This window comes from Podarcis melisellensis (assembly GCF_964234715.1).
Source record: "Podarcis melisellensis genome assembly, chromosome: 4".
Classification (NCBI taxonomy): Eukaryota; Metazoa; Chordata; class Lepidosauria; order Squamata; family Lacertidae; genus Podarcis; species Podarcis melisellensis.
Window position 1 is genome coordinate 99142904 of NC_138531.1, and position 12478 is coordinate 99155381.

At 51.7% G+C, this 12478-nt stretch overlaps 3 protein-coding genes across 5 annotated transcripts in view; all 3 read left to right on the forward strand.

Annotated features, from left to right (window-relative positions):
* Positions 1–12478, forward strand: part of LOC309369085 (uncharacterized protein) — a 50948-nt gene that overhangs the window by 36172 nt on the left and 2298 nt on the right. Inside the window, exon 1 of one of the 3 annotated variants that reach the window (XM_081909725.1) lies at positions 11885–12137. The exons of the other annotated variants lie outside the window; for them this stretch is intronic. Within the exon in view, the coding sequence (XP_081765851.1) occupies positions 12104–12137 (34 nt within the window). The 5' untranslated portion in view covers positions 11885–12103. Of the gene's footprint in view, positions 1–11884; positions 12138–12478 lie in introns of those variants that run through there. 3 annotated transcript variants of the gene reach the window in all.
* LOC309369099 (uncharacterized protein) overlaps positions 1–12478 on the forward strand; it is a 99010-nt gene that overhangs the window by 13347 nt on the left and 73185 nt on the right. The window lies entirely within an intron of this gene.
* On the forward strand, positions 6992–9029 carry LOC309368780 (zinc finger and SCAN domain-containing protein 31-like; the record flags this gene model as incomplete). The annotated part of the gene is made up of 3 exons (XM_081909087.1): positions 6992–7036; positions 8215–8707; positions 8904–9029. The coding sequence occupies exons 2-3, from the start codon at positions 8306–8308 to the stop codon at positions 9027–9029; spliced, it is 528 nt and encodes a 175-aa protein (XP_081765213.1). The 5' UTR covers positions 6992–7036; positions 8215–8305.

A 12478-nucleotide genomic window follows, 5' to 3' on the forward strand; every position in this document is an offset into this window, starting at 1 on the left:
GGCAAAGACCTGGTTTCCTGGGACAAATGACCGTGGCGCGTTGGCACAGCCTGGGGGTTCAGCCACGGCAAAGTCCAGGTGTAGCCGGTCGAGCGGTGACCTGAGGCGGCGGCCCATAAGCAGTTCAGCAGGACTCCTCCCTGTGGCCGCATGAGGGGTGATGTGTTGCACGAACAAGTATTCGGCGACCCGCTCATGCCAGTCTCCCCGGTCCAGGCGCGCCAGTGCCTCTTTTGCCGAGCGCACCATTCTTTCCGCTTGCCCGTTGCTGGATGGATGAAAGGGTGCCGTTAGGGCATGGCAGATGCCCAGTCCCAAAAGATACCGCTCAAACGTGCCTGACGTGAACTGTGGTCCGTTGTCAGAGACAAGGACATCAGGACACCCATGCGTTGCAAACAGGCCTCGCAGCACCCGGAAGACAGCTTCGGTAGTGGTGGAGGGCATCAGGGCGACCTCCAGCCATTTGGAATAGGCGTCCACCACTACCATAAAGGTCCGGCCGTGAAAGGGGCCAGCCAGATCGATGTGCACCCTCGACCAGGGTGTCTTTGGCGTCTCCCAGGTGTGTCCCTTAGCTGCCGGTGGTGCAGGCCTCGACTCTTGGCACGCTTGACAGACGGACACCCAGGCAGTGATGGCATCGTCCATATTAGGCCACCAGACGTAACACCGAGCCAACACCTTCATTTTGACAATTCCCGGGTGGCCAACGTGCAGAGCCTCCAGGACGCGCTGACGGAGTCCCTGGGGAATCACGACGCGGTCTCCCCACAGCAGACAGCCGCGATGAGCTGAGAGTTCATGTTGTCTGGTTGCGAAGGGCTGGAACTCCGATGCAAAAGGCCCTTGTGGCCACCCCCTCCACACCCAGTTGAGCACCCGGCTGATGGTGCGATCCTGGGCAGACGCGGAGGCCACAGTGGCAGCCGATACAGGCGCTGCCGGAAGATCCTCAATCAGAAGGAGTGATGAAGCTGGAGCCGGGTCTTCCACAAATGCTGGAAGAGGGCAACGGCTGAGGGCGTCGGCATGGCCCATCGATTTCCCCGGGCGATGGATGAGCCGGTAGTGGTAGGCAGCCAGGAAAACAGTCCATCGCAGCATGCGTGGCAAGAGGACCGGTGGAGTTGGACGATCACCGGCGAGGAGGCCCAGGAGTGGCTTGTGGTCAGTGATGAGGTCAAAAGTCCTGCCATAGAGGTATTCATGGAACCTCTTCACTCCAGCCACAAGTGCCAAGGCCTCCTTGTCGAGCTGGCTGTAATTCCGTTCCGTCGGAGATAGTGTCCTGGAAAAGTAGGCGAGCGGTGCTTCTCTTCCATCTGGAAAATGGTGACTAAGGACAGCACCGATGCCAAAAGGTGAGGCGTCGCAGGCAAGGACCAGCGGCCTGGATTCACTGTACTGTACCAGCACACTGTCTGATGAAAGGAGAGCCTTGACCGCGTTGAAGGCCACCGTCTCCCAATGACCCCAGGCCCAAGGCGTCTTAGTGCTACGGAGTCGGTGAAGAGGCTCAGCCACTGTGGCTTTGTGGGGCAGGAACATGTTATAAAAGTTTAGCAGCCCCAGGAATGCCTGCAACTCCGTCTTGTTCTTTGGGGTGGGGGCCTGCTGGATAGCGCGGATCTTGGATGTGGTCGGGTGAAGGCCGAGGCATCGATAAGATAGCCCAGGAACTCTACCTGTGGAACGGCGATCTGGCACTTCTCCCTCTTTACCTTGAGCCCGGCCTCTTGGAACCTGGTCAGCACGGCACGGAGGCGCTCGAACAGCTGCTGATGTGAGTCTGCAGACACCAAGACGTCATCAAAATATGGTACCACGCCCGGAAGCCCTTGCAGGAGACGCTCCATAAGGCTTTGGAAGATGCCAGGAGCCACACTCACCCCGAACTGCAACCGGCGGCAACGGAATGCCCCCCGGTGGGTGACGATCGTCTGGGCTTCAGCAGTGGCATCATCGACTGGCAGTTGTTGATAGGCTTGTGCAAGGTCCAGCTTAGCGAAGACCTTACCCTCACCCAGGGAATGCAGCAGGTGTTGGACAACAGGAACCGGATAAGTGTGCTGCTGAAGTGCCTTGTTGATCGTGCACTTGTAGTCAGCACAGATTCTCACCGACCCATCTGGCTTGACAGGTGTGACGATGGGGGTTTCCCACTTGGCGTGGTCAACCGGCTCCAAAACTCCTTGGGCGATCAGTTTGTCCAGTTGTTCGTCCACCTTAGCCTTGAGAGCAAAGGGAACCCGGCGTGGCTTTAGCTTGATGGGGGCGACTTGTGGATCAAGGCTAAAGGAGATGGGCGTACCTGTATATTGCCCCAAGGTGCCGTCAAAAACCTCGGCAAAGTCTTTGACCAGACCCTCAGTCTCTGCATTAGAGATGCAGTTGATGCCGGTGACTTCCAGGCCGAGGGCATCAAACCAGTCTAGCCCTAGGAGGCTTGGCCGCTGACCTTCGACCACCACCAACCGCAGCAGGCCCGAAAAATCCTTGAAGGCGATCCGGAACCGGCCAACGCCTACCACGGGGATGTCGTTTCCCTGGTAGTCTCTCAGGTGTACGCGGTGAGAGTCGAGTTGCCTTTTGGACACTCTGGGTACCAGTCTTTTGATGGTGCTCCATGACACGATGGACAGGGCAGACCCGGTGTCGATCTCCATGTCACATGGAGCTCCTTCAATGAGCACCGTGAAGTTCAGCTTGCGTCGCGTAGGCGAGTCGGTTTGGCCAATCGTGGTTCTAGACGGGCAGCGGCAGTTGGTGAAAGCGAAACAACTTTCCTTGGCAGACTGGAGTGAAGACTTGGACTTGCGAGTCGATGAAGGGGGGGTGTCAGACGGAGCCGATCGGCAGACCTTAGCGATGTGGCCCCTTCTGGAACACTTCCTACAGATGGCGTCTCTGAATCGACACTTGGCACGGGAATGGTTGCCTCCGCAGCCGAAACATTCCGGTTGGCCCTTGGACTTCTGTTGGAACTTCCTGCGCTCCCGCTTTGTCTGGTGCACGTCATCGTCTTCACTGGAGGATGCCTCATCACTGCTGGCCTCTTCATGATGCACCGGAACTGGCTCCCTAGCAAGACGCGGGCTGCTGGACTTGCGGATCTCCTGGGCGGAGCGTTCAGCAGCTTCTGAGGCCACAGCCTCCTCAATGGCTTTCTGTAGCGTGAGGTCTGGCTTGGCGAGGAGACGCCGTTGCAGATGGATGTCCCAGACCCCGCAGACGATTCGATCCATCAGGGCATCGTCTAAGTCTCGGAACTCACAGTGCATTGCAGCCTGTCGCAGGGCAGTGGTGTAGTTGTTGATTGACTCCCCTTCTGCCTGGTTCCGGTGGTAGAACACATGGCGGGCAGCAATCTTGGACGGCTTTGGTGCGTAGTGGTTGCGGAGCTTCTCTTGGATCGTGTCCCATGGTGTTGCCTGGACTGCTTCAGGCGCAACCAATGCTCGGGCCGTCTCAAACACCTCAGGCCCACAGAGGCTGAGGAATAGGCCCCGCTTCCGATCCTTTGATACTGCTGTCAGCTCGTTGGCTTGGAGGTAGCAGTTGAACCGAGCGAGGTAGGAGTCCCATGATTCAGAAGCTGGCGCAAACGGCAGTAGAGGCACAAGTGAAGCCATGATTCCGATGCCGGCGTGAAGGGCGATGGATGGAACACAGTGCTCTAGCCAGAACAGTCAGCTCTGAATTGGTTCTGTCCAGTGATTTCGCTCTGTGATTCAGCTCAGTGATTCAGCTCAGTTCAGAGGCTGGCCGCATCTGGCTGTGCTCTCATGTCCATCAATCCCATCCTCGTCGCCAATGTTAAGTTGTGGGTTGACATAGCACACGACACAGCGATTTCTCCAAGTAGCTCTTTATTTTGTAAGCTGGAATAGAACTGACTGCAAACAGCTCAGCCGGCCTGCTTTTATAGGCAGCCGGCTGTCAACATTGTAACAACAACAGCCCAGAGTTCCCGCCTAAAATAACTGACATGGACCTGAGTGAAAACTATATACAGTATCCCCCTGCTGGCCCAGGGTGAAACTTCACTACATAACAAGTAGCCTTGGGAGTTTCTTGGGGAGATGGAAGTGATGAAAGGACTGAATCCATGAGGGAGAGCTACTTGCTCTGAGATGGGGGAACTTCGGGCAAAAGCCAGCTGAGTAGAGATGCTGTTGGCCACTAGTTTCCGCTCTTCCCCATTGTCACAGAGGGCATAACATTGGAGGTCCTGCGGTAGGAAAGATGCCTCAGAGTCAGGGGCCAGTCTGGGCCAAAGCGGCCCCCACTGCCCTCGCCACGGAGTCCCTGGCACTCCTGGACCCTGAGGGATGCCAGCTTTGGTCTTGGACCAAATTGGGGGCCAAACTGTTAGTATTTCATTCTCCCATTGCTAGTGTACCATGATATCCATGTTTACACCTTCTGTACTGTCTGTGTAAGAATGGAAGTCAGTCTGTAAATCACTTCCATCATTTCTTCTCTTTTACTCTGACCGAGGAGGAGACGGCTGTGGAAGACAGCTCACGCCATGTTTCTTTGTTATTTTCCGCTGTAAATAAAGCTTGATGTCACATTTTAACACAGTTTGCAGGACATCTGCAAAGAGAAGGACATGGGGACAGGTGAGTCCGTCCCTGAGCACCTGGCAAGGCTATTCCAAGAGTTTTCTCCTGGATTCCAAGTCCTACTGCAGGGGAGGAGTGACATCCCAGGCCTTGGGGGCAAATCCTGGCCTCCTTCTACCAGAATGTGGCTCCCCAGGCTAAGGAGATGGTCAATCTCTGGTTGCACTCCACCCTTTAAAAACAGATCCCAACTTTCAGAGCATGTAAATCACAGGAGTGGAAAGACCTCTGCTCCACTCAGAGAAATGGGACTATACCGCCTTCTCCCACCTTTAAAGTATACATAAGGAACCTCAACTTCACTCTTCAAGCCAAAAGACAACACTTTCCCGTCCCCAGGTGAAACCCCTGGCCTTTCCTTGGTAGAGCAGCCACCACGCCTGTGGCGTTTACCTCAGTGCTGTGCAGGGACTGACTGAGCTGACGGCGACATGCTTTCTTTTATATATATATAATTTTTATTAAAAAATTTCCATTATACAAATTCCAATATCAAACATTTTTCACAAATTTCAACTTTTTGGACTTCCATCAGCTTCTCTGCCAATCATCTGTATTTTCCCATTTTTACACATTTTCTAAATTTGATATTGCATTTTAATATTACTTTTACTGTCCTCTTTCTGTTTAACAATACTCCTCTACCTTTCACAAAGCCTCTAAATCCCACTAGCGTTGTTTGTTCATCACATATACTTTTCAGATATTCTACAAATTTTCCCCAGTCCTCGATGAACTTGTGGTCCCGTTGATACCTAATCTTCCCAATTAATTTGTCCAGTTCTGCATAGTCAATAAGTTTCATTCTCCATTCTTCAAGAGTCGGTAGTTCCTCCTGTTTCCATTTTTGGGCCATCAATATTCTTGCTGCTGTTACTGCGTATTGAAAAAGTTTATTATCCCTTCTATTTAGTTCTCTTCCTGTTATTCCTAACAGAAAGGCTTCCGGTTTCTTTACAAATGTATATTTCAACATCTTCTTCAATTCATTATATATCATTTCCCAGAAACCCTTCACTTTCTTACACTCCTACCACATATGATAAAATGATCCTTCTTTTTCTTTACATTTCCAACACTTATTACATGTTTTATACATTTTTGCTAGCTTAACCGGTGTAATATACCATCTATACATGCTTTCAGCCTCGGACACTTGGCAGGTTCTGAAATGGCCGTGCAGGCCACATTCACGACCCTGGGGGTCTGGATTCGGCCCATGGGACATATTTGAGGACCCCTGGTCTACACTGATGGGCAGCTTCTCCCCAGAGTTTCAGGCAGGGATTTCGTCCAGCCCTTGCAGGAGATGTCAGGGGTTGACCCTGGGACATTCTGCATGCCAAGCAGATGCTCTAGGGCTCCCCATATTTGCCTAGCCTTTCAACGTTATGCTATTAGCAACCATGGAGATTCCACCTGCTTCTTTCGAAAGGAGAACACTCACCTGATCAATTTAATAAATAATAATAATAATAATAATTTATTTATACACTACCCATCTGGCTGGGTTTCCCCAGCCACTCTGGGCGGCTTCCAACAAAATATTAAAATACAATAGTCCATCAAATATTAAAAGCTTCCCTAAACATAAAAATAACAACAATCCATTTTCAGTCCATTGAATTAGCAATTAAGCATTTCTGGAAAGGGAAATGGCATACTTTTTTATTAGCCTAAAAAGCATGCATGAGAAAGTATTACTCATTTATGATGAGAATAGGATTTATTTATTTTGAAATTCGCTTGGTTCCTCCTTGGCAGCCAGTGTGATTGTTTCAGCAGGGCTAGAACTCAGAACCCGCTGCCTTCAGGGACATCTAAGAGCAGTTGGGCAGGGGAAGGGTCTCCCTTGGGAGGTGGGGGACTCTCCTTCCTTGGAGGTTTCTTAGCACAGATCGGATGGCCATCTGCCATGGATGCTTCAGCTGAGATTCCTGCATTGCTGGGGGTTGGACTAGATGACCCTGGGATCCCCTCCTGTCTCTCCACTCCTGAATTCTAGGAGGAGCTTCCTTGCCTCCTGCAAAGCCCTTTTTCCTGTAAGCTCTTCCTCTGGTTTCTGGACAAGGGAGGGAGATGCTCAGAGTCCAGCCAAGAGCCTCACCCCCAAAAGGATGTCTGGGCTTGGGCCTAGCCAGGGGGGCAGCTGCCCCCTAAATCCATACAAAATAATAAGAATGAGGTTCTGCCAAGCGAGAGATGGCTGAGCTGGGGGGACTCGGCTTGGCAAGGGTTAAAGGGAAGTGAGCTGCCTTCCTAGAGAGGACAGGAAGTAAGAGGGGACTGGTCCTCCAGAGCCAAGGCCCCTCCCTCCCCAGTCCTTTCCTGCAAGGAAGGGGGGGTGTTACTTTGGTGTCTCTCCTGCAAGGGCGGAACGAATCGCAGCCCCCTCCTGGGATCTGGTGAGTCCATAGCTGTCAACTTTCAGATTTGAAAATAAGGGATCAGCAGCCTTGAAAATAAGGGATCAGCAGCCTCTCCTATCTACCAATCCGGAATAGCAGCAGGAAGCAGCAGGGAAACGGCGCTGCAATAAGGGAATTTCCCGCAAAAAAAGGGAAGGTTGCCAGCTATGGGCGAGTCTCCTCTCTCCCCCCCCCCCGAGGGTGCAGTGGGGAGACGGGGGGGTCCCAGAGCTGCAGCAGGGGAGGGTGCCTGGGGGGCCAGATGTGCTCCTGCAGGGGGGGGACCCCAAGTCAGGGAGGAGGAGAGGGTCCTGCCAGGGAGGGGCCAGGTCTGCCACGCTCTCCTTCCTGCAGATCAGAGGATCCCTGACTCCCACAAAATCTCCCTTTTTAAAACAAAGAAGTCCCTGGCTCTTTAACTCTGTGTGACATTGCTCAGCTTCATAGCACAACAGAGGAAAAATGTGCAAATGGTTTTCCAAAGCTGGAGGAGAAGGTGGACTAGCCCCCCCCCAAAAAAAACAACAACGGTCAGGAAGGAAGGAAAAGTAGGAAAGAGAGGCCAGGAATAAAGAGAGGGATCCCAGGCCATAGTCTGGCTGCTGCATTGCAAACCAGTTTGTGTTAATCTATCTAACAGAACAACAACAAAATCAAGGGAGATGTCTTTGGCCCCGCCCACTTGGCCCTCTGGGGGTTGGCCAGATACATTCCTGGCCCTCAGAAGAGAAAAAAAGAGACCTCACCCCACGAATCTGTCTGGACAGCGGCAGATATTGCAGAAAAGGAGACAGAAGTAGGGAGTGGAAGTGGGGTGAGGGTGGGGGTGGGGAGCAACTCCAGAGGACCCCCAGGTCGAGACCCCCACCAGAGAAAAGCATCCATTTATCACAAGATACATTCGGTTCTGACTTCATGCATTGACTGGAAGGATGGAGAAACCAGGTTGATTAATCTGACAGAAATCCCTTCAGTTGCCTCCACATTTTGCATTGCTAGAAGGCTAGAGACGTATTTCTTCTCCTCTTCCTCCTCCTCTTTCTTTTCAAAAAGATAGCTCACGGTCTGGGATGCGGTGCAGTCCAGCCCTGGTTCCCAGCAAGACTCATGGGAACCATTCCGCCCCCCCCCCCGTCATACAACCTCTGTAACAGAACAATGTATTTGCTTTGTAGGATTTGCTACAGCTTCTCATTTAGACGGACAGAACTTGGCAGAAGACCAAAGGGTTCCTTCCAATCTCTCAGAGGCTTCCTGAGAGCACAGATGGATGAGCAAGACTCAGCTGGCCCCAAAGCAGGAAGAGACCATGGCAGCCAAACTGGGAGCAGTGGGGGGTTCTGGGAAAACTCTTTGCAGAAGATTCTGGGTGAGGAGAACACCCTCCGCTCAGAGGTGCAGAGCCAGCAGTTGAGGCAGTTCTGCTGCCAAGAGGCCAAAGGACCACGAGAGGTTTGCAGCCGACTCTACCACTTTTGCCACCAGTGGCTGAAGCCGGAAAGGCACACGAAAGCTGAGATGCTGGACCTGGTGATCTTGGAGCAGTTCCTGGCTGTCCTTCCCCCGGAGATGGAGAGCTGGGTGAGGGACTGTGGAGCGGAGACCAGTTCCCAGGCGGTGGCCCTGGCCGAAGGTATCCTCCTGAGTCAGGCAGAGGAGAGGAAGCAGGTGAGAGAGACTTTCCTCTGGATACTCCCAAGGGGCTCCAAACAGGACAGAAAACATCCCATAATGGTCTGCTGATGGCCCATCTTTTTTCTTGGAAAGCATCCATGGAATGAGATCTCACACCCTTCAAGTCTTTGTCATTCTCTTTCTAGTATTTCTCCCCATTCTCTGTTTTGAATCCTTGTTTCTTTTTCAGGGAAAGGATCTCTTTGCAGAAATGGACCTGGATTCCTGTGAGGCAGAGAGGCCTCCGTTGGACACCAGAGAGAGGTCACTGGGTAAGGAGGAAGGAGGCTTCTCTCCATTTGGTCTCGTTCTGTAGTTTTCCAACTCATCTGAGGGTTCTTTTCATCTTGTTTTGGGGGGAGACAGTTGGGAAGAAGGGTCCAGAGGAGGAGAGATGTATTTCTGCAGAACAAACATGAAATGGGCACAAACCTCCAAATGCTCTCAGCAGGAAAGGCTTTCTCAAAGGCCCATCTGCAGTTAGAGATGCCCTGTTTCACCTGTGAGAAACAGGCACTCCAGGCGTCCTGCTTACCTTTTTTCTCTTGCAGATGGCAGAAGCATGTCGGAAAGACCTCCTGATCCGCCTTTTCATGGGGGCAGAAGGGAAGCAGCGGCTGTGGAACCAGATCAGGTCAGGGGAAGCTGCCTTGTGGGGACAGAGGCTGAGGGATGGAGCAATGTCATGGACTGGTTGGGCACAGAGGAATGGTGGGAGGAAGCAGCTAGGGAACCAGGAAGGGAAGATGGCTCAGAGCCGAAGGAGTGGAAGTGGAGGAAGCATGAGCGGGAAGAGGGAGAAGCCTGGGAAGAGGAGGTGTCAGAAGCTGAAGGGGAAACAGGGCTTAGTGAGCTGGGAGACTCTGTAGAAGAATGCAGTGCAGAATCAGAGGCAGAAGAGGAAGGAGGCAAGTTGGAGAGGAAAGTCGAGAGGCTAAGGTGAGTCAGGAGAAGGAGGAGCCACCGGTGGCTCCCTGTTCCTTCTGCCAGAAGCCACCCTCTCTGCTTGTCTCCCAGAGTCAAGAGACGCCCTGCAATGCAGGAATCTGCTAGATAATCCAAGACAGATGGCCATCCAAAAGAGGCTTACTTTATTTCTAGATTGATAACTGAGGGCAATGAAACAATCGCTGAGATGGCTAGAGCACCGGTGATGGATAACTCATTCTGAAGCTGACCGGACTCGGGTTAGAGCTCAATGTTGAGCCTACCAAGTGGCGGTAGTGACGGCAAAGAAGACTTTCTTCCCTGCCTCTATTGCATCTGCAGAAAACAGCAGCAGGAGACTTTTTCAGGGGGTTCGCAATTTAGTGGAACCACGTGCTACATTGGGGCCCAGTATGGGCCACATGATCTCCTGCAATGATTTTGCAAAGTTTTTTGCAGATAAAGTCACTCAGATTCAGGAAGAGGTAGACTCCACCGTGGGAGCAGGGCCAGGGCGGGAGAGTGATAGTGTCCTGTCTAGTCAAGTTGTGTGGGATCGGTTCCAATCTGTTACCTCCGAGGATGTGGACCGGCTGCTTGGACAAGTGAAACCAACCCCCTGTCTCCTTGATTCTTGCCCATCCTGGCTTATAAAAGCTAGCCGGGAAGGGCTGGGAGATGGGCTTCGTGGGGTGGTGAATGCTTCTCTCTGTGAGGGAGCCTTCCCAGAACCGCTGAAAAAGGCGGTTATCAAACCGCTTATTAAAGAACCATCTTTAGATGCTGCCAATATGGCTAACTATCGCCCAGTCTCAAATCTTCCATTCTTGGGCAAGGTGATTGAGCGAGTGGTTGCTGAACAACTCCAGGCACGCCTGGAAGAAGTGCACCATTTGCATCCCTTCCAGTCGGGATTCAGGCCTCATATTGGGACTGAAACTGCCTTGGTCGCACTGGTTCGATGATCTCCGGTGGACCAGGGACAAAGGTGAGAGCTGTTTCCTAGTTCTGCTGGATCTCTCAGCGGCCTTTGACACCATCGACCATAACATCCTTTTGGACCATGGTGAGGGGCTGGGAGCTGGGGGCACTGACATACAGTGGTTCCGCTCCTTCCTCCTGGGCCGTGTCCAAAAAGTGGTGGTGGGGGATGAGTGTTCAGACCCCTGGGCTCTCACTTGTGGGGTGCCTCAGGGTTCCGTCCTCTCTCCCATGCTTTTCAACATCTACATGCAGCCGCTGGGAGAGATCATCAGGGGGTTTGGGCTGGGTGTTCATCAGTATAAAGATGATAGCCAGCTGTACCTCTCTTTCAAATCGGAACCAGTGAAGGCGGTGAAATTTCTGTGTGTCTAGAGGCGGTTGGAGGATGGATGGCGGCTAACAGATTGAAGTTGAATCCTGACAAGACAGAATTACTATTTTGAGGAGACAAGAGGCGTGGTGTGGGGGACTCCCTGGTCCTGAATGGGGTAACTGTGCCCCTGAAGGACCAGGTGCACAGCCTGGGAGTCATTTTGGACTCACAGCTGTCCATGGAGGCACAGGTCAGTTCTGTGTCCAGGGCAGCTGCCTACCAGCTCCATCTGGTACGCAGGATGAGACCCTTCCTGCCCGCAGACTGTCTTTCCAGAGTGGTGTGTGCTCTGGTTATCTCTCGCTTGGACTACTGCAATGCGCTCTATGTGGGGCTACCTTTGAAGGTGACCCGGAAACTACAACTAATCAAAAATGCAGCAGCTAGACTGGTGACTGGGAGCGACCGCCGAGACCATATAACACCGGTCTTGAAAGACCTACACTGGCTCCCAGAACGTTTCTGAGCACAATTCAAAGTGTTTCTGCTGACCTTGAAAGCCCTAAACGGCCTCGGTCCAGTATACCTGAAGGAGCGTCTCCACCTCCATCGTTCTTCCCAGACACTGAGATCTAGTGCTGAGGGCCTTCTGGCGGTTCCTTCGCTGTGAGAAGCCAAGTTACAGGGAACCAGGCAGAGGGCCTTCTCGGTAGTGGCACCCGCCCTGTGGAACGCCCTCCCACCAGATGTCAAGGAGAAAAATAACTACCAAACTTTTAGAAGACATCTAAAGGCAGCCCTGTTTAGGGACACTTTTAATGTTTAAGAGATTATTGTCTTTTAGTGTTTTTTGGAAGCCGCCCAGAATGGCTGGGGAAACCCAGCCAGATGGGCGGGGTATAAATAATATATTATTATTATTATTGTTATTGTTATTGTTGTTGTTATTATTATTATTATTATTATTATTATTATTATTATTATTATTATTAACAGGAAGGAAACAACAGAGCATTGTGTAGCAGATCATATTTCTGCTGTCTCATAGGAGGACATTTCCCTTTTTCTTTTAGGGTCCAGTGTGCTTTGAAGATGTCACTGTTCGTTTCACGGACGAGGAGTGGGTGTTGCTGGATCCTGACCAGAGAGCTCTGCATAAGGACGTCATGGAGCAGAATCGTGGGATATTGGCCTCTCTTGGTAAGGCTCCCTGTGGGATCGTCATATCTGCCTGGAAATTCAAAAAATACGTCTGTGAGCCAACCTCATATATTTTCACAGAGTTCAACATTGCCCCCTATAACACCTGGGAATCTAACACCCCCACAATAAACAGAAACTTACAGTTTTTTCTTTGAACAATCTTCATCAAAATATTGCTTTTTCTACCACGATTGGGCTGGTGTGAACTTCCCAGGCCATCTTCAGTGTCAGCTTCAACCTTCCACAATTTTGACCACTACTATATATCAGAGAAAACAACATTCAACAACTCTTCAGAATCTAATAATAAATATGTTGGTAAAATGACAAACAACACA